Below are 19,233 nucleotides of genomic sequence, written 5' to 3'. Positions count from 1 at the left end.
GTCGTCTCTGGATTGTTGCTTCCTGCGCGCAGAGCAGAGCTCCTCTGTGGACTGGCCCCGACTTGTGGCATGATCAGTGTATTGAGAGTCGCCATGTCCTTCTCTCTGCCGCTGTGGCCCTTTACGGTTGAGAAAACCCTCTCACATTTCCTGTCTCATGGGATTCTGAACCAGAGGGTCACTGGGTTCCCAGAAGGAGGGATACAGCCCTGGGGATGTTGAGAACCTGGCCAGGGCCTCACACTGTCTTAGATTGTAGGGAGGTGCCCTGTCTTCCCAGAAATAGCTTTCAGTTCCAATTCCAGGCCTGGGTGGGCCTGAGGAAGGAGGCTGGGAAGGGGCTATGGCTGTGCAAGGGCAACATCAGTGAGGACCACCCAGGCCTGGCCCTGGGCCACTTTCCCTCTGGGGGAATCAGGCCTGGCCTCCCACCCCCCCGATCTGTCCAGCCCACACCAGCACCTGGCCACGGGGAAAGGGCTCAGAGCTGGGTTTTCCAGCTCTGGAAGTGTTTCCCTGCAGGCTTCTCAAGGCCACCTCCTCTAACCCCCTCCACCCAGGCTCCTGATTATGGTCATCAGTGAGTCACCTCCTAGCTGGCACCTGCCCTGGCCAAATTCCTGCGGGTTCCTTCCTGCAGGGATTAGGTGTGGATGGGCCCACGACTGTGACGTTGGGCTTTGTGACTCAAGAGAAGTCTTGTCTCCCTTTTTGGTCTCGGTTTTGTCATCTGTGAACCAGGTCAGTGACCCCAAGAGTCTCAAGGCGGTGATAGCTGGGAAGCCCTTGTGAGCCACAGGTGCATGGTACAGAGAGCAGATTCTGACCCGGCTCGCCTGGCCAGGGGACCTTGGGGCACTCCTTGACCTCTCTGCACCTCGGCTGCCTCCTCCAGGAAATGGGATGATACCTCCCAGCCTGCTGGCCAGTGATGGCATGTGGATAGTATCTGGCTGTAGCAGAGGGAGGGTCCTTGTGAGTCTCTGGATCCCTGGTGCTCTGTTAATCCTTGTTGTCTGGCTTCCCCATACTCCCACCACCACCACCATTGGTCGATGGTTGAACCTTTCTTGGTCAGCAGCAACGTGGCTGCTGAGAAACCCAGGTCATAGTAATAGAGGTGTTGAGTTTCTGATGAAGGAGGTGCTATTTTACTGTAAGTCTCCAGGGGCTGAATCAGGATGAATGGGAGCCACAGTTGGCCTCAGCATGATACTAAGCACTGAGGAGCCACTCCATAAAGCACCGAGCTTCCATGCATAGAGGCAGGCAGGCAGGGGACTTGGAGCTTGGTGGGAAGGCTCCCAGGACCCAGCCAATGCCTGGATCCCTCAGATTCCAGAAGGGTCCAATGCCTGGACCCTCTGTGTTCAGCCCTGCCCCGCCCCGAGCTGCCTACCCTCCCCGACTAAGGCCGCTGGATGAGGGAGGGGGCTCAGCTCTCTGCCCTTGAGAGCCCCCAAGTCGAGTCCTTGTGTGCTCGTCTCTCTCTAGGTCTCCCACGCCTGAGGCAGCCCCTTCCTGGGGTGAGCTGGTTGGGGCAGGGATAGCATGGTTGGAGACAGCAAGAGGAAGGGAACGAAACTGGGTTCTGAAAGACCCTGGAGTCAGAAGCAAGTCAGTGTGGGCCAGATCAGTGGTTTTAAAGCAGTTTCTTGAAACAAAATCTTGGTTGTTGTTCAGACGCTAAGTTATATCCAACTCTTCGTAACGCCATGGATTGCAGCACACGCCAGGCTTCCCTGTCCTTCACTGTCTCCAGGAATTTGCTCAGACTCATGTCCATTGAGTTGGTGATGCCATCCAACCGTCTTATCCTCTGCCACCCTCTGATCTTAGCAGAAGCTCATTTATAGAAAAGGGCGGATGTGGGAGGTGGCCCTCCTGGTCTCCTCCCCTCCGCCCGGCCCTCAGGGAAGGTCTCCCCAGCACCCCTGGTTCCAGCCCCAACCTGGCCTGCACTCTGCCACCTTTGGACACTGCTGCCTCCTTTCTCGGCTTCCATTTCCCCACCTGTAAGTGGTCAGAGGCCGGCTCAGCTGCATTTGGTCAGCGAGCATTCCCGGGGTGCCTTTGCAGAGTCTCTCTCTTTTTGGTGGGGGGCGCCGCACTGTGTGTCACGTCTGATCTCAGTTCCCAGACTAGGAATCAAACCTGTGCCCCCCTGCAGTGGAAGTGTCTTAACCACTGGACTGCCAGAGAAGTCCCCCAGAGTCTCTTAACTGATCCTCGACTACCCCAGGAGGAGACAGGCTGGCAGACAAAGCCGCTTGCCCCAGGGTGAGCTTCGGTACACCCTTGGGGCTCCAGCCTGGGGCTCAGGGAAGCTGGGGCTGCGTGGAAGGGGCTTCCAAGCCCAGTGTGCTCATCTGTTAGGCAGGGACGGCACTAGCTGGTGCTGTGGGGAGCTGTGAGTGTTCCATGAGTCTGTCACTGACTGGCCCTCAAGACTCTCCTGATGGATGTTCGCTGGGTTTTCCTTCTGGGCTTTTCTCCTGCTTTGGGACCGCACCACCACCCCCAAACCCCATGTGAGGGCTGAGCCTTCTGTGGGGAGAAACGGGAGTCGAGGCTGGTCCCAGGAGCCAGGGAGCGGGCGCCTTGCAGCTCCCTGAGACCTGGCTGTGGGTTCTGTGGCTGGGTCGTTCCCCTCTGCTGCCCTGCAGAGCGTGCCCAGTCTGCAGCCAGATGGCCGGCTGGGTTTGAAGGATGGCTTGGTGGCTTCCTGCCTGTGTGGCCCTGGTTTCCGAGGTTCTCAGGGCTGGTGTCCCTCAGAGTCACCAGGGGCTGGTCACGAAGCAGGTGGAGCAGGATCCTGAAAGATGGTGGCGGGCGGGGTCGTGCTTGAGCGGGCCTGGGCTGGACCCCAGTTCGGGAGCCACTCGCCCCGTCTCCCAGGCTCAGGGGCGTTGTACTTGGGAGGGCATCCTTGGTGGTTCAGGCCATAAAGAATCTGCCTGCAATGCAGGAGACCCGGGTTCAATCCCTGGATCAGGAAGACCGCTGGAGAAGGAAATGGCTACCCACTCCAGTAATCTTGCCTGGGAAATCCCAAGGACAGAGGAGCTTGGCGGGCTACAGTCCGTGGGGTTGCAAAGCACTGGACACGACTGAGCAACTAACACACACTTGGGAGGGTGGGGCACAGGTTCCTCACTGAGGCACCGGCCCATCTTGCCTGGGGCTGGGGGCGGTAGTCGGGTCTTCTCTTCCCCAAAATATACATGGGATGATTACAACAAATACTACTTTCCTGGGGCCCAACCGTTGTTCTAGAAACTGAGGAGGCCGCACTGAGCAAACAGACCAGGTTCCTGCCCTCCCGGGTCTGACACACTCGGGGGTGGGGAGAGGTGGAAAGTCACGCTGCTATTGCCACGGCCGTGAAGCCCGGATCTGATGTGTGACTCGGCCCCCTCCACCCTCCTCTCCTCCACCTTCCTCTTCGCTTACCCTACTCTGGCTGCTCTGCCCTGCTGACTCGTCGTTGAAGTAGGCAGCTTCACGCTCTGGCCTCTTGGCCTTTGCCCTGCTGTTCCCTCTACCTGGGCATGCCTCTCCTGACACCCCTGGACACACAGACATCCCCGTTCCCCTAAACTTCCTGGCTTTCGTTTTACTTGTCACCTTCTAAGATGCTATATAGCTCACTCATTTATTTCAGCTATTTTTCATCTTCCTTGATTACTGTTTGTGCCCCGCCACCCCAGGGGCGTGGGTGGTCTTTTGCTTTGCCAGACATTGGTGTAGACCCTGGAACACAGACGTGAGCGCGTTGCCGGTGTTCAGTAGATAGTTGTTGAATGGATAAACGAGGTAAAACAAACGATTTAGCGAGTTAGATTTCTGGTAGTGAGAAGTCTGGCGGAGAAAACCGAAGCTGGGGGAGGGGTGGAGCGAGCAGGGCTGGGACCCACAGGGACATGTCACCTCCTGAAGAGGTGATGTTGGAGCAGAGGCCTGAAGGAGGTGAGCAGACAGCCATGGGGGCGGCTGGGAGCTGGAGACAGCATGGGCAGGCCAAAGTGACCCTGAGCCGGCCACCAACCTCAGGTCGCCACAGTTCCAGCCTCCATTCCAGATGTGGGCACTGGAGGGGTGCCCAGGATGCCCACCCCCAGGGAGTGCACCCGGCAGGCAGGAAGGGGTTAACCTCAGACTCCTGTGCTCCCCCCTGATCAGGGTCCCGGCTCCCAGTTCCCACCCACCCACCCCCAGGGAGTGCACCCAGCAGGCGGGAAGGGGTTAACCTCAGACCTCCGGGGCTACCCCCTAATCAGGCCCAGGCCGTTGGAAGCCCCAGTTGTGGCCCCAGGAGGGACCCGCTGGCCCCTCGCCCGCCCGCCCGCTTCTCTGCCCAGCCGCCGACCGGCTTTCATCTGCTCACAGGGGGCCGATTCACAGCGGACCACCCCGGGCCCAGCACCCGCCTGCGATGCTGCGCGGCTGTTAAGAGCCGGGTGTAAATCTCCTGACAGGCCACAGAGCGGGCCTTGGGCCCGGGTGCCCCACCCGCGAGGCCGGGCAGACAGTGGCCGCTGTGTCTGAGCTGTGGCCGCACCAGGCCCGGGCCGGGTAGCTGAGGAGGTGGCCAAGAGGCTTCAGATGGCAGAAGGGCCCCATGGCTGGGGCCCACATTGTCGCCCGCAGACCGCGCCTCTCCCGCGGCCCCACCCAGCACTGCTGCTCCTGGCTCCCGGCTCCGGTTGGCCTGCTGCCCTTCTCGCCCCCTCCAGGGCAGGACACAGAGCTGGCCTCCTGCCAGTCCAGCCTCGCTGCCAAGGAGCCCAGCTGTCCTCTTTCTCAGAGGTCTCGGGAAGCCAAGACCTTAGCAGCTGAGCTCCATGCACCCTGCTCACCCTTCCGGGTTTGCCCTTTGCCACTTGCCTCCACTTTCCCATGTGGAAAATGGGTGTGATGGTAGCAGCCTCCCAAAGGATCATCATGGCCCTTGGAGATGATACGTGTGGCCCGCCTAGCACAGTGTGTGGCCCATCAAAAACGTCTGCTCACGTGGTTGCCACACTCGTCTCGGGGAGCTTGTGTTGGGCCAGGGTGAAGGCAGGGGGATGGCCCTGATGGCCCCCGGGTTTCCCCCTGGAAGCACCAGTTTCCTGGCAGTCCCTGAGGGCCCAGTGCTGGCCCAGGGACGAACGATGCCTGGGAGTAGAGAGAAGGGAGGCCCCTCCGCCCCCTGCTGGAACCCAGCCGTGGTCCTCAGGCTTCTGCCGCTGTGACCCCCGGGTGAGTCACCCGTCCTGCCGGGATCCAGTGTTCGTCCCCCAACTCTGATCCTTCTCGCACACCTGTGAGGCTACATCCACAGACCTGCCCCCAACACTTCCCCCCGACCACTGACTAGATCATTGAAGAGGAGCTGTGAATCCTGAGGGCCAAGGCCAGGCTGGGTGTTTCATTCTCCCCGGCCTGTCTGCACCCTCAGGAGTTAAGAGTGTGAGCTCCGTTTCACAGATGACACACTGGAGGCCCAGAAGAGAGAGTGACCTGCCCCAGTCACCAGTGGGTGAGGGCTGCCCGGGACAGGCCCCAGGTCGCTGGGCTCTGGAGGCTCACACACGAGGTCGGAGCCTTGATCAAGATGACATCGGAGGGGCCCTCAGTGAGTTGAGCCCAGCTGCTTGCAGGGAGTCGGGCCGCCAGGTCCAGACGGCAAGGGGGGTGCCCTCCCCCAGCGTCCCATCCTCCCTCTGTTCAGAAACACTTGGGGGCCCGTCCTCTGGCTCAGCCTTAGCCCAGGGCTTAGACAGTATGATAACCACTCAACGGGTGTGGAAACCGAGGTCCAGAGGGAGGAGAGGGACTTGGGGGTTTAGAGCAGGGTGTGAGTTTAGAAGGTTGGACCCGGCTTCAGAGTGGGGTGGGGCTCCTGCTGGGGTCCACTGAGACCCTCTCATCTGCCTTTTCCCGGGCCCATCCTCCAGGCCCTGGGCCTAGGCTGGGCCCTAACAGCCAACCGTTTGGATCCCCCGCCGACTTTGCAAACCCAGGCCCTGTAGGATGGGCTCCAGGAAGGCAAGGTGGCCAGGTGCTTCTCTGTGACCTCGAGCATGTCACTGAGCCTCAGTTTCTTCACCTGTGTACTAAGGACAGTGGTGGACACCTCTCTCCCCGCACCCCCCCGCCCCTGCCGCCATGGGGATGATGCAGGTGAAACAAGGCAAGAGTGTGGCAGCTGCTGAGACCCTGCAGTGCAGAAGGGGCTCAGTAAGCTCAGCCGCCGTCTTCCTTTGCACTGCTGCTAGCTACTGCTCCTGGCCTTGCAGAGGAGCTGTGGGCTCCGTGCTGGGAGAAGGGGGCTTCCGAGAGGGGGTAGGGGGCTCTTGGACTGAGCCCCAAAGGACAGGAAGACTGCTGACGGGCTGTACCTGAGCCGCTGCCCTGAAGTGTGCGAGGCAGAGAATACTGGAGAAACCCTGTGAACAGCCGCAGAAGGAGCAGACGGAGGGGCCCCGAGCCAGCAGCCCCTGCCTCCCTTCCTTCTGGGGCTGCTTCCTCGCCAGTGGCTAGGTCTTGGAGTCTAAAGTCAGGGACTTTCGAAGCTGGAGGGGCCTCGGGGAGCAGTATGTACAGAAGGGAAACTGAGTCCCAGCGTGAAAGGGCCCCTGGTGACCCGGTGAACTGGGCCAGGGCTCCCCACCCCCAGCTCTCACTGTGGGCGGCAGAATGAAAGAGGTCTATTCTGAAGGCTCATCTTCTTTCCTCAGGCACAGGGAGTTCCGTTCTGCTCCCAGTGTGAAGGCTGGGGCCCTTGGCTCTGAGACTCTCTGGCGCCCTGGCCCCATAGAGCCGCCTGGGCTCCCCTTCGCCCCGCCCAGGCCTTGACTCAGGGGTTCCACAGCAACACGGAAGCGGTTCCCCCACGTGCTGTGAAAACTCCCCTTGAGGAAGTCTGCCCTTCGCGAAAGTAGGGTAGCATGTGGTTGGAGTGTGTGCACCGGGACCACATTACCTGCTGTATATCCCAGACCAGTTGCTTAGCATAGGGTTCATCTTGAAGCCTCAGTGGCCCCATCTGTACAATGGGGACGAAAGGGAAGTATCCAGAGAAGGAACACTGGACTTGGGATCAGGGGTCTGGGTGCCGACACTGACTCTTCTGGCCTGGTTTTGTGTCCCAGACAGGACTCACCGTCCTGGCCTCAGTGTCCCGGTCTCCACATGGAGACGATAATCCTGCCTTCCTTGGCGTGAGCTGGGTTAGAGGTGACCACAGAGGTGACAGTGACCTGGGAGGGTGGAGAGCATCCAGAGACCCGCAAGGGCACCGCGTGGCTCTCCCACTGTGGCTTGGGGTGGGGGAAAGGGGTGTGACTCAAGCGCAGCTACTGGCTACCAGGCTGCGGGCGGTCCTTGAACCCAGGCGAGCTGTGAACCCCGCCCTCCTTCCGTCGGCCCACAGGCGTCTCTGTAAACACTCTGTACTCAGTGTGACTCAGAAACGGGACTCTACCTGCCAGCGACAATAACAGCAAGGCCTGAGGTTTTGCAGCAGCTTCTGTATAGGCCCATTGGCTCACTTCAAGCTTGTGGTCGACTAAGACACCCAGATCCTTTGCACCGAGCTGCTGTCAGGTCAGTCTGCGGTCTCCACATCTCTCCAGCCGGCTTCCTGCCTGTTGAGATTGTTCTCAGTGCGTTCATGATCCAGCTCATCCACGTCACCCTGCCGTCCCCAGTGGCCGCAGCAGCCAGAGCGAGAGCACGCCCTCCAAGCCCTGCCAGGACCGAGGCTGAGCCCCATGGCACTCCCCTGGAGACCCTTTCCCCAGGGCTATCCATTAGTCAGTCCTCGATGGCTCACGTTAGACAGCCAACCAGAAAATGAAACCTCAAACTTGGAGGCTGCAAACTGGCAACCCCTGAGCAGGACACATTGTGCCAAGTGGGTTATTTTGTTGTTGTTGTTGGTTTCAGTATACCAGGCTTCTCTGGTAGCTCATCTGGTAAAGGATCCGCCTGCAATGCAGGAGACCCTGGATCTCCTAGAGAAGGGAACAGCTACCCACTCCAGTGTTCTGGCCTGGAGAATTCCACGGACTGTATATAGTCCATGGGGTCGCAAAGAGTCGGACATGACGGAGTGACTTTCACCTTTCAGTATTTGGGTTAATCGCCGACATATATAATATGGGAGATTTCACAGAAAAGCAGGTTTATAGCTTCTGGTAAATTGGAAACTGGCACCACTGGGCCCACCTCCACTGGGGCACCAGTCAGCTGGGCTGGAGAGCAACTGCCCCTTCTACCAGGCCCACCCTCTCCAGTCTGCCCCAGTCCCCACCCATTCCATCTGCCTCATTTATGAGACTTGTCTGGTCCCCTTAGGCATCTGAGTTTGCAGCCTCAGCTCCAGCCAAACTCACCCCAGCCCACGTTTTTCCTGTTTCCAGGAGTCCCGGGAGGCAATAGTGGGGCCTGGCTGGTGTCAAGTGGGCTCATTTTGGCTGCCATGTATCCCATGGGCCCAGGCCTGGGCCCTCCTTGGAGGAGAAATTGGGTTCCTTGGTTCTTGGTGGCTTGCTGAGCCCACTGTGGCCCCCAGGACAACCGGTTCCATTCCTCGGGGCTCTCAGATGCCTATGTGACCTGGTGGCAGGGGTGTGGAGCCAGCCTGGGGGCCTGTGGGTACCAGAATCCATTGTATCCTCATTTGAAAATCAGGAATCAGGCCCATTCTGCAGCCTCCAGCTCTGTCCCCTCTTTCTCAACTGCAGTGAAGGGTCCCATCACACTTTCCCAGGCTCCCCAGGGGGGCCATATTCTGAGACTGTCGTCTTCTTTCTCTGTCAAGCTAGAAAATTCCTCATGTCATGGCAGACCCCAGGACTCAGGCAAGCCTTCTCCTCTCCCCCAGCCCATTCCCCACGCTTCTTTTCCAAAAATCCCAGGTCTAGAAAATCCTCCCCACTTCCTCGCTGTGTGACCTCAGGCAAGCCTCTTTACCTCTCTGAGCCGCAGCTCTGTTGTCTTATAGAAAGAGGACCAGGCCAGCCTGCCTGCCTCAGCAGGAATGCGGGACACACATGGGCTCAGTGAGGCCACTCTGCCCCGACTCGTGGCTCCTCACCACACCCCAGGGTGGGCTCCCGAGGTTTTGCAGAAACTGTGGTTTCTCTGAGGCAGGGGTACTCTCTCCATTTATCAGATAAGGAAATTGAGGGGCCCCCACCCGGGTGGGCTATGGAAGAGCAAGTTACAAAATGATACAACCAGGCTGAGACCATTCAAGAAAGTTCCATGAAAAACTTGCTCTGTGTTTTCCATGCACATGAAACCCTAAAGAAGGCCTGGAAAGAAAGACCTCCAAATTGATCACTTGGGGATTTCTGGGCAGGATTTAGGGTGGGTCAGAGGAGCCGTCAGCCTTCCTGTAATGCTTTTCTTTTTGTAGATATTCACGTGTTGCTTGTGAAATGTAAAATGAGTAATTGAAAAAGTTGTGCGTGTGTGTATGTGTGTGTATGTGTGAGGGGGTGATCCCTGTAAGCCTGATGTCATTCAAGGAGGGTTGAGGGTGGCCTTGACTGGCTGCTTAAAGGCAGGGCCACGGCCATCTTGACCCTGCCAGCTCCTCCAGGGTCTTGCAGACGAGGCAGGGGTCCTTCTTGTATGGTAATGGCAGAAGAATCCTGGAAAACGCTGGTAGTTTCTCCAAGCTCAATGCCCCAAGCAAGTGCACCGATCCCCTGTCCCCAGCTTCTGGACAAAGATGGGAGTCCAGCCCCTCACACAGTGCCCTGCAGCACTTGCTGGCATCCTGGTGACTTTCCCCTCCTGTCTGAGGCCCAGAGGAGAAGGCATGTGCTGGGGGTTCCCAGGTAGCTCTGGACTGGAGGAGCCGGCATTCCCATCCTGGGCCTTGTCTCATTCCTCTTGCAGATGGAGATGCTGGGGGTGGAGGCAGGGAATGCTGGGAGCAGAGAGTGGTACCATCCCTAGGTTCTCTCCCTGCCTGCCACAGAGCCTGCCTGAGCCCCTGTGTATGCCTGTTGCCTCAGATTTCCCTTCTGCCAAAAAGTGAACATAGGGACTTCCCAGGTGGTCCAGTGGCTAAGACTCCCCACTGGCAATGCAGGGGCCAGAGTTCGATCCCTAGTCAGGGAACTAGGTTCCACATGCCCCAGCTAAGACCCGACACAGCCAAATAAGTAAGTGAAAGTAAATATTTTTTTTAAAGTGTAACATAGAGGTGCAGATCTCGGGCTTTGAGTTGAACTCCCAAGTTCAGATCTTGACTCCACAACTTACTGGCTGTGTTGCCTCACCTGTGGCGTTGGAAGGTTAGGGTAACATCATGGGAGCCACAGGGCAGCCCGTACTAACTGTTCTCTGTTCAGAAAAGAGGTCGGTAACGGCCTATGGGACCTCCCTGCAGAGGCCTAAGGTTAGACCGCAGGTCCAACGGAGAGAGGCGTTTCTGCCCACCCACCCCCCACCCCGAGACTCTCGGGGATGAGCTGCTCATGGGCTCCATGCTCTGCAGGGCATCGACAGAAGCTGGAGGACCAGACCAAGGCGTTCCCCGACCGCTTCGGGGAGCTGGAGCGTCTGCGCATGCGGGTGACGCCCAGCACACCCAGCCCCCGGAGCTCGCTCAGCACCACCAGCCACTTCGGCAGCCAGGCCCAGACCCCCATCCAAGGTATGTCACCCAGCGGGGATGGTGGCGGGGGTGGGCAGGGGGTGGGGGCGCAGGGGCCTGGGCTTGGTCCCTGTGCCCCAGAACGGAAGCTCACCGGAAGGTCCTTGACTGCACCACCCTGGTCTTAACGACTGGAGTGCGGTGCCCACTTGCTCTGACACTCATCCTGCTCTGAGGGCCTGCTCGGCCCGGTCCTGGGCTCAGCCCTTCCTTCCTTCACTCAGCAAATAGATACTGCCACCCTCCCTGTGCCATCACAGTGCCCGGCCTCAAGGATCAATGTGAACAGGCGGACACAGTCCCTTCCCTGCCCCGCCAGGAGCTCCCTGTCCCCTGCGGGAAATAGCCATTGGTCCCCCAGCGTGCCTGTTGGAGTTGCCCCAAGAGCCTGAGACAGACACCTGTCTCCCAAGGACATGGTGGGCCCCCACACCTTGCCTTTCTCGTTTGAAAGCACAGTGGTTGGTGGATGCCTCTGCCCGGGCCCGGGTGATGTTCAGATGATCTCATTGCGCTCAGAAAAACTTCGTAAAGTCAGGTTGTAGCCCTGAAGGGATACAGAACTTTCACCTAAGAAAGGTCCCCGCCGATGCAGAGCCTTCCCAGACGGGGAGGAGGAGGAGGGGGGCCTCTGGGCGGAGGCGGGGGATGGAGTCCCTCCCCATGGCTGGATGGACCCGGCAGGCCGTGGGAGACCCGGCCTCAGGCGGACCGTCCAGGTGCACGGGGCCTGGCGCGCAGCTCTCCGGGTTCTCCTGGCCAGTAGGATGGGTGCAGGGGGCTGAGTGCACAGCTGACCCTCAAGCTAGGCGGGGACAGAATGCATTCATCCCCAGCGCCAGACGAGGCCAGGAGGGCCAGCTGCCATCAGGCGCCGCAGGTTTGCGTCCTTTCTCGGCCCTCTGGGCCTGGTTAGATCCCATTTGGCAGATGCGTGAACTGAGGCTTCAGAGGTGAAGGGCCACCCTTGGGTCACACAGACCATCACTGGCCAGATTCAAAACATCCATAGCACCTGCCCTTGGGCACCTCCTGTACTTCTGAGGGCCTAGGGGGTCCCTACTGGGTCTCTCTGTTAAAGGAGGCCCTGCCCTCAACCCTGGCCACGTGTGCCAGGCATGATGCCACATTGAAGCATTTGATGAAGCCCCCTGGCATGAAGAGAAACTTCCTCCCTTCTGGCCTGGGGAGCTGGGCCTTGGCCCTGCTGAGCCCTGAAGGTAGGGAGAGGTGCCCATCACCCCCTCCACATGCCCTATCCTGCAGCTCTGGGCCAGGGGCTGTCCACTTTTGAGACACTCAGCTCTTGAGCCTGGGGGACTGCAGGGTGGAGGGGTCTGGGCTCGGGATGCAGGGAGAGGTCTTCTGGGCTCGTGCCCAGCCCTACCCAGAAGCTGTCCGTATTCCCGCTGCCCATCGGCCGGCCCCGATGCAGGCGAAGTGGCCTAAGATGCTTCAGTGTGGCATTGTGCCTGGCACACGTGGCCAGGGTTGAGGGCAGGGCCTCCTTTAACAGAGACCCAGTAGGGACCCCCTAGGCCCTCAGAAGTACGGGAGGTGCCCAGGGGCAGGTGCTATGGACGTTTTAAATCTGCCATGGTGGGGCTGGCACCCAGCCAGGGGCTCCTGGACCCCAGCAGGTGGGCACAGAGTGGTGTCCCGGCCAGCAGCTCCCATGGAAGGGTAGCCCCCCTCCCCTTTCCAGCTGTGTGGACATGGCTTGGGAAGCAGCACCTGACGGAGTCTGAGACAGACCTACTCACCCCTGTCTAGCCCCAGAGGGCCTCGCCTGGCCCAGCAGCAGGCAGAGGCCCTGCCTCCCCGGGGCCTATGTGGGACACCGGCTGACCCCACCCCACCCCTTTGGAGTGAGAGGTAGGGCTTCTGACATCCAAGACCAGGCAAGGAGCCTGACCTTTACAGTCAGGTAGGCTCTGCTGGCTGTGTGATCTCAGGCAAGTCACTTCCCCTCTCTGAGCCTCAGTTTTCTTATCTCTAAAGTGGGAAGAAGGAGGTATCTGTCACAGAGGAGCTGTTGGCAGAGCCAGGCTTGGGGAATCCCTCTTTCTGACCCTCTCCTCCTGGTGGGACAGATCTCTGCCTTCAGACTCCCATCCTGGGGGTCCTCTTCAGGGCACCCCCCACCACTCCTCTTGGTTCCTGTTAACAGCTTTGACCCCCCAGCTTTGGTCACTGGCAAGCAGCGCTGAGGCCCCAACCCTCCCATTCCCCAGCCCCCAGCCCCCTGGCTGTGGCCGCCCACAATGGGGGCTTCTCACAGCTCAAAGGCCTCATTCAGCCACCATGCAGCAGCTGGGGCAATTTGGAGAAGAAAATAAACATTTCCTTCCAGTGTTGGGATTGGCCGCTCGACAGCGGCCTGGGCCAGCTCGGGTTTCCTGGGGCTACTGGGCTGGAGGGGGTAAGGGGTGGGGGGGGCCAGGAGCTGAGGGGTGCTAGGGGCAGGTGCTCCCCCCGCCACCCTGCCATAGGAGGGAGACAGGAGGGGATGGTGGCAGATCCAGGCAGGCCTGCCTGCAGCCCATGGGACCCCCCAAGGGCCACACACACCCACGCCCACCCGGCACAGCCCCTGTGTTTCCCAGACTGTGGTCCTGTCATCGCATCCTGTGGTCCTTGTTTGGGCTCCCTTTGTTTTGAAAAAAGGCTTCCCTGTCATAGGGGCAGCACTCACTTCCCTGAGCAAGGTGTTAGCCTCATGCTCCGCTCTTCGGGAGGTGCCAGGCGATGCCCGCAAGGCTTCTTCCCCAGGGAGGTGAGGACAGGAGCCAGGCTCCCCTGATCCCCTAGGCTTCGGGGCAGCACTAACCAGTCAAGGGATCTGTTAGGGAGGCTACCAGTTGTGCCAGAAGACCCCAGTCTCCTGGACCCCACATCTTCCCAACCTGGAGCCTGGGTGCAACATCGCATTCTGGTCCACGTCCAGGACCAGAGCCTGCTGCTGAGGAGGCAACCCCCAGCTGAGCCGGGAAGACCCCAAAGCCCAGAGAGGTTGCAGGTGTCTGAGGCCACACAGCACCTCAGGCAGATCTGGGAAAGCAAAGCCTGAGAGCACCTGCAGCTCTTATCCCAGCCGCACCTCAGGCCCTGCAAGCAGTGCCCGCCCGGAGCTGGCCAGGGGAAGAAGGGCTGGGCACCTCCCGAGCCCTCTCTGGCCCCTAGTTTTTGGTGGACAAAGGGCTTGGGGACAGACTGACTTCCCAGTGGAACCGCTGCTGAGAGCTCACTTGCCCGCCCCCAACTGCTGCCCAGAGTCACCCCTGTGGCCAGGGTACAAGGAAGACCAGGGTCAAGGGTTCATCTTTGCTGGGCCCCAAATGGGCTGGTTTTCCTGGGTGCCAAGAACGGAAGGTGTCACAGCCACAGCGGCAGCACAGGCCCTCATCAGGCCCCAGCTCAGTGTCAGCACTTTGCATGCATTGAATCCCTAGGGCCTGTTACCGTCTCCATTTTTCACGTGGGACAGCCCAATGCACAGAGAGGTTAAGTGGCTTGCCCAGGGACACACAGCTAGTCAGCGTCAGAACTAAGATCTGTGTCTAAGCTTGGAGACGATACAGTTGACTTCCAATGTGCTGCCTCAAGAGATGGGACAGCTCCCCCTCAGGCACGTGTGACTGCTCAGGACGAAGAACCCCAGGTTCCGTGCCAGGTCCAAGCTGCTGTATGACCCTCTGGCGAGAGCCTCACCCTCTCTTAGTCTCAGGTTTCCTACTAAGGGATTTGGACTTGTTCCTGAAGTCTCTTGGGAAGTTGAGGGTTTGGGAGTTTGATTACAAAAGGTGAGGCAGAGGCTAGGATACCCTCGTCGTGGAGCCAAACCCCTGGGGGAGTCAGGGCAAGGCCTGGGCTGGACACTGGGTCTCTCTGCGATGAGGGCAGAGTCCAGGCCACCAGACCCCTCTATGTGCCATCTCACTTTGTTGTGGAGGCAGGTGATGGTGGCATCTGACCCTCATCTGGCCACCAGGCAGCTCCAGCCTGCAGGCAGCCCTGGAGATGACAGGCCCAGGGTGAGGCCAGATGGCAGGGAAGGACAGAGCCGCTGTGGACGCAGCCCCCTCAAATGTAGTCCAGACGGCTCCCGTAGCTTCGCTGAGCCCCGCTGGGCAGAGAGGTGAGGCCGGCGCATGCACACGGGTACATCCCAGCGGGAGCAGAAAGCAGAGAGCCCCTGACAAGTTCCAGTCCCTTCCGTGCAACATGGGAGAAGCCATCTTTCTCTCTCCGCCTGTTCCCTTTATCTGCGAAAACCAGGGCTAACTCCTTATCTTGCAGGACCACCAGAGACCCTCTTTACACCCACGGTCTTCCCAGCTCTTACTTAACCCAGAGGGAGAGAGGGAGGCAGGAACTATCGGGCCAGGCTGCTGGGTGGCCAGTGCTGGCCCTGTCCTCAGTGTCCCCGACACCAGCAGCCCAGCTGGGGGCCCAGCTTCACCCCTTCAACAGGCCTCTGCACTGCCAGGCTGCGACAAGGACTCCGGGAGGAGAGAGACAAGCCCTCTCCCTCCTCTCTCTGCCCTGGCAGGCGCCCCCCGCCACTCACAGCCCAGACACCTGCTCTCACCTGTCCCCAGGTGGGAGCCAGATTCAGAGTCCACAGGCTCCAGCCCCCGAGCAGGCCAGAAGGGTCAGAGCAGAGCCAGATCTCGAACCAGGGGGTCCCCCACATGGGCATATGAACCAGAGCCTGAGGTCCTTCTTTTGATTTTTTTTTTCTTTCTTTAAAAATGAGTTTATTTTTAAATTTTTGGCTGCACTGGGTCTTTGTTGCTGCCCGTGGGATTTCTCCAGTTGTGGCCAACGAGGGCTGCTCTTCCTTGTGGGGCTCAGGCTTCTTACAGCGGTGGCTTCTCTTGTCGGCAGAGCACGGGCTCGGTAGCCGTCGCCCGATGGCTAAGTTGCCTTGCTTATGCGATATCTTCCCAGACCAGGGATCGAACCCGCGTCCCGTGCCCTGGCAGGCGGATTCTTAACCCCTGGACCAACCAGGGCCGTCGCCCGAGGTCATCCTTGAAGAAGGGCCCCGGGCAGGAGGAGGGCAGGAGGGTGTCGGGCTGCGACTGACCGGTCCTCCTTGCTGTCCCCCCGCTTCCACCAGGCACCTCGGAACTGAGCCCTTTCTCCGACCCCCGCCAGTTCGACCGCTCCTTCCTGCCGCCCCTCACGGAGAGCCGCTTCCCCGACCCCCGGATGCATTACCCTGGGGCCATGTCAGCCGCCTTCCCGTACAGCGCCACGCCCTCGGGCACCAGCATCAGCAGCCTCAGCGTGGCCAGCATGCCGGCCACCGGCCGCTTCCACCACACCTACCTGCCGCCGCCCTACCCGGGGGCCCCGCAGAACCAGAGCGGGCCCTTCCCGGCCAGCCCGTCCCCCTATCACCTCTACTACGGCACGTCCTCGGGCTCATACCAGTTCTCCATGGCTGCCGGCAGCGGAGGCGGCGGCGGCGGCGGCGACCGCTCCCCGACGCGCATGCTGGCCTCCTGCACCAGCAGCGCCGCCGCGGTCGCCACCGGCAGCCTCATGAACCCCAGCCTGGGCGGCCAGAGCGACGGCGTGGAGGCCGACGGCAGCCACAGCAACTCGCCCACCGCGCTGAGCACGCCCGGCCGCATGGACGAGGCCGTGTGGCGGCCCTACTGACTGCCTGCGGCGGAGTGGACGGCTCTCGCCGGCGGCGCACGGCGGTGGGGGGGCGGGGGTACCCCCGGGGGTACCCCCAAGAACCTTCCAGACAAGCGCGGCGGGCCCACCTCCAAGGCTCAGGGCACCAACTGGACTTAACGCTCCAGGGCAGTCGTGGGCCCCAGATGGGTCCACCGTCCTGAGGGGCGGCCCCGGAGCTGGTGGCCGGCTCTAAGAGCGTCTCATCCCCGAGCCACGTCTTTGTACAGAGGGGTGGGGACCTCCCCCAGGATCCCGCCCCCAGCCCAGGTCCTGTTCATCTCATCCCACCTCCCTGTGGGAGAAGCTCCCTCCTGCCCCCTGCCCCCTGTGCCCCCTGCCCAGGGTGACCTGGCTGTCCCCAGCTATGTCCACTGCTGTCAGGGGCCCAGGCCCCCTGGACAGAGACCATCTCTCTCCCAAAGAGAGGTGGTATTTGCCCATATGGTTTGCCCTCTTATCCACGGAGCCCTAGAAAGACCTCCCCCGGCCATTTTCCTCAGAGACCCCTCATCCCGTGGGCCCAGCCCTTCCCTCCACATTTACATAAGTTGAGTCACAACTGGAAGGTTCTTGCAGCCCTGAAAGGGGGGGCTCCCTCATGGTATGGATGAGGAAGGAACCCCTCCAGAGGCCCCGGGGATCACTAGCAGAGATGGAAAGAGAACACCCCAGGCCCTCCCCACCCCTCCCTGAGCTCTGCTCCCCCACAACTCATAGCAGCTAAGAGGCCCCAACCCTGTCCCAGGGCCCCACAGCAGACTGGCCTGTGACAGCAGGTCCCTGAAACCAGGGTAGGCACCTGCAGATGGGTTCTCCGTGCACTTTACCAATCCAAGCCATTTGCCCTCTCTCCTCTGGGTGGGGACTGGGAAGGGTCCCTTTTCCCCTAGGCTGGTCTCCATGTTGCCATTTTTGGAGAGAGCACCAGAACCGGACAGGTCCCAACAGAAAGCCTTGGGGTGAGGGGTCATCATGGGGTCAGATGTCAGCCTCCGTGTCTTACCTGGGTCCAGCCAAGCTGCACACACCCCTGACCCCCAACCTCCTGAGAAGGCCCAGCCAAACTCCCAACCTCTTGACATACAACCCTCCATCTTTAACCAGTCTGCTCCCAAAGCAGTTTTGAACAACATTAAAAAAAAAAAAAAAAACAGTTGTCAAAGATGATTTTAGAAAAAGAAGTTTCTCAAAACGTTTTCAGACACCCAGTCCCTTACAGGAAAAGGCCCCGTGATAGTGAATGATACTCCACCCCCTTGAGGGTGTGGAATTGTTAGCCGCCCCCCCTAAAACCTCAAGTTGTCACATTCCTTCAGCAGCATCCCACCAGCTGCCACCAAAGGGTAACCCTGCTGCGGAACAAAGGAGGCGCTGGTGAAAGGCTGGAATCTCACGTCTGTGGCGCTCAGGCATTCGTTGGAGAGGGTGTGAGCTGGGGCGCGGTGTCTGAATGACGGCAGAGCACAAGAGCTGTGAAGGGCTTGGCAGCCTCAGCCCCGGCTCTGTTCACGGGAAGTGCTACAGTTTGCAGATGGGAAGACAGTCCTCGCCCCGGGTTTAGGCACGTCCGAGTGTTCTGGTTCTAGAAAGGCATAAGAAACCCATGCCTGAGGTTTTTTTTTTTAATTCTAGAAAGGCAGAAGTGGAAAAGGACAAGAAAACTCTTAGAAGCGTTGGGCAGCATGTGGGTTTAGTCAGTTTTCATCCCCATCTTCTGTGGAGGTGGGAGTCTCCTCCACACAGCGCCCCTTGGCGGTTGTCTCTCTAACAGCCCGTGGCCGGCCCGTCACCCCAGCCTGCAGCAACCGCCGGAGAAGCACACGGGATACGCAGGCAGGTTAGGAAGTCCTTCTGGTGGTCTTACTCAACCGCTCTCTTGCTGCAGTTTGTCTTCTGGAAAAAAAGCACATCTCCTCCCTTCAAAACAGCTGCTGGGGGATTCCACTGGCTCAGGCGGGGCGCAGGTTCTGGGGGATGGCGGGCTCCCCACTCCTCCTCAGGAAGCAGCTACAAATTCACTGCCTGGTGTCTTCTCTCCTGTTCCCTGTGGTTGTAGACAGGCCCCAGGCCCTAGGGGGAGGCACCTTTGGGTCCCCAGGGCCCAGCACTTTGTAGGCCCCCCCTCCCCCCGCACAGATGACTTCACGCTTCCTGATATCCAAGCCCTGGTGGGGGCAGGGACCGGAAAATAAATTGACCCCCTCGCCCCCTGCCCAGTCCCCGACTAAAAGTGATGGCAGCCGTGCTGAGTCTTGTTTTTTAATGCCCATGGTGGGTGCAGACAGCTTGGGCTGGTAAAAATGGGTCCTTATTTACAAGGCTGCTTTAAAGTCATACAAGGCAAACACACTGACTCAGAAAGCACAAGGAAACAAGGGGTTTGGGTACCATATTACTGTAAGCCTATTGCTGATGGGTACAGATTGGTTGTGACATATTGTCATGCTGAGGTGTCCATACCTGCTATACTCATACCTTCCGTAAAACTGTCCCAGGGCTGGGAAGAGGGTGGGGGAGGGATGGAAACTTGCTTTGCACTATAATTTGCTTGGTGTGTTTGTTTTTAATGCACAATTTGCTTGTACAGTAAACCATCTTCTATACTATTTAACTGTAACATGGAATTTTGACTTGATTTGTTACAATAATAGGACTCTGAGATGCCAGACCTCCAGGGCTGTGTGTATGGGGTTGGAAGTAGGAGGGGGCAGTGGGAGAGGATGGACCCCTCCCACCATGGCCAAGGAGGAAGAGGGCAGGCCAGGGGGCAGGACCAGGACTGACCTCGCTGTCTTGGAGACACGCCCCCCTCACAGCGCCCTGGCCTCACTGCATCCAGCTCCATCAGGAATGGCCACCCTGGGCAAGGGCAG

General features: G+C 59.6%; 1 protein-coding gene across 1 annotated transcript in view; it reads left to right on the top strand.

Annotated features, from left to right (window-relative positions):
- The window catches only part of RUNX3 (RUNX family transcription factor 3), a 66,203-nt gene extending 47,226 nt beyond the window's left edge, over positions 1 to 18,977 (top strand). Inside the window, exons 5-6 of the mRNA XM_040229633.1 lie at positions 10,505 to 10,663; positions 15,789 to 18,977. Of these exons, the coding sequence (XP_040085567.1) occupies positions 10,505 to 10,663; positions 15,789 to 16,336 (707 nt within the window). The 3' untranslated portion in view covers positions 16,337 to 18,977. The remainder of the gene's footprint in view (positions 1 to 10,504; positions 10,664 to 15,788) is intronic.
- The last annotated feature ends 256 nt before the right edge of the window (positions 18,978 to 19,233 follow it).

Source organism: Oryx dammah, unplaced genomic scaffold, assembly GCF_014754425.2.
Source record: "Oryx dammah isolate SB20612 unplaced genomic scaffold, SCBI_Odam_1.1 HiC_scaffold_27, whole genome shotgun sequence".
In the NCBI taxonomy this organism is placed as follows: Eukaryota; Metazoa; Chordata; class Mammalia; order Artiodactyla; family Bovidae; genus Oryx; species Oryx dammah.
Note: the sequence above shows the minus strand (reverse complement) of the source record. Positions and strands in the feature narration are given on the sequence as shown.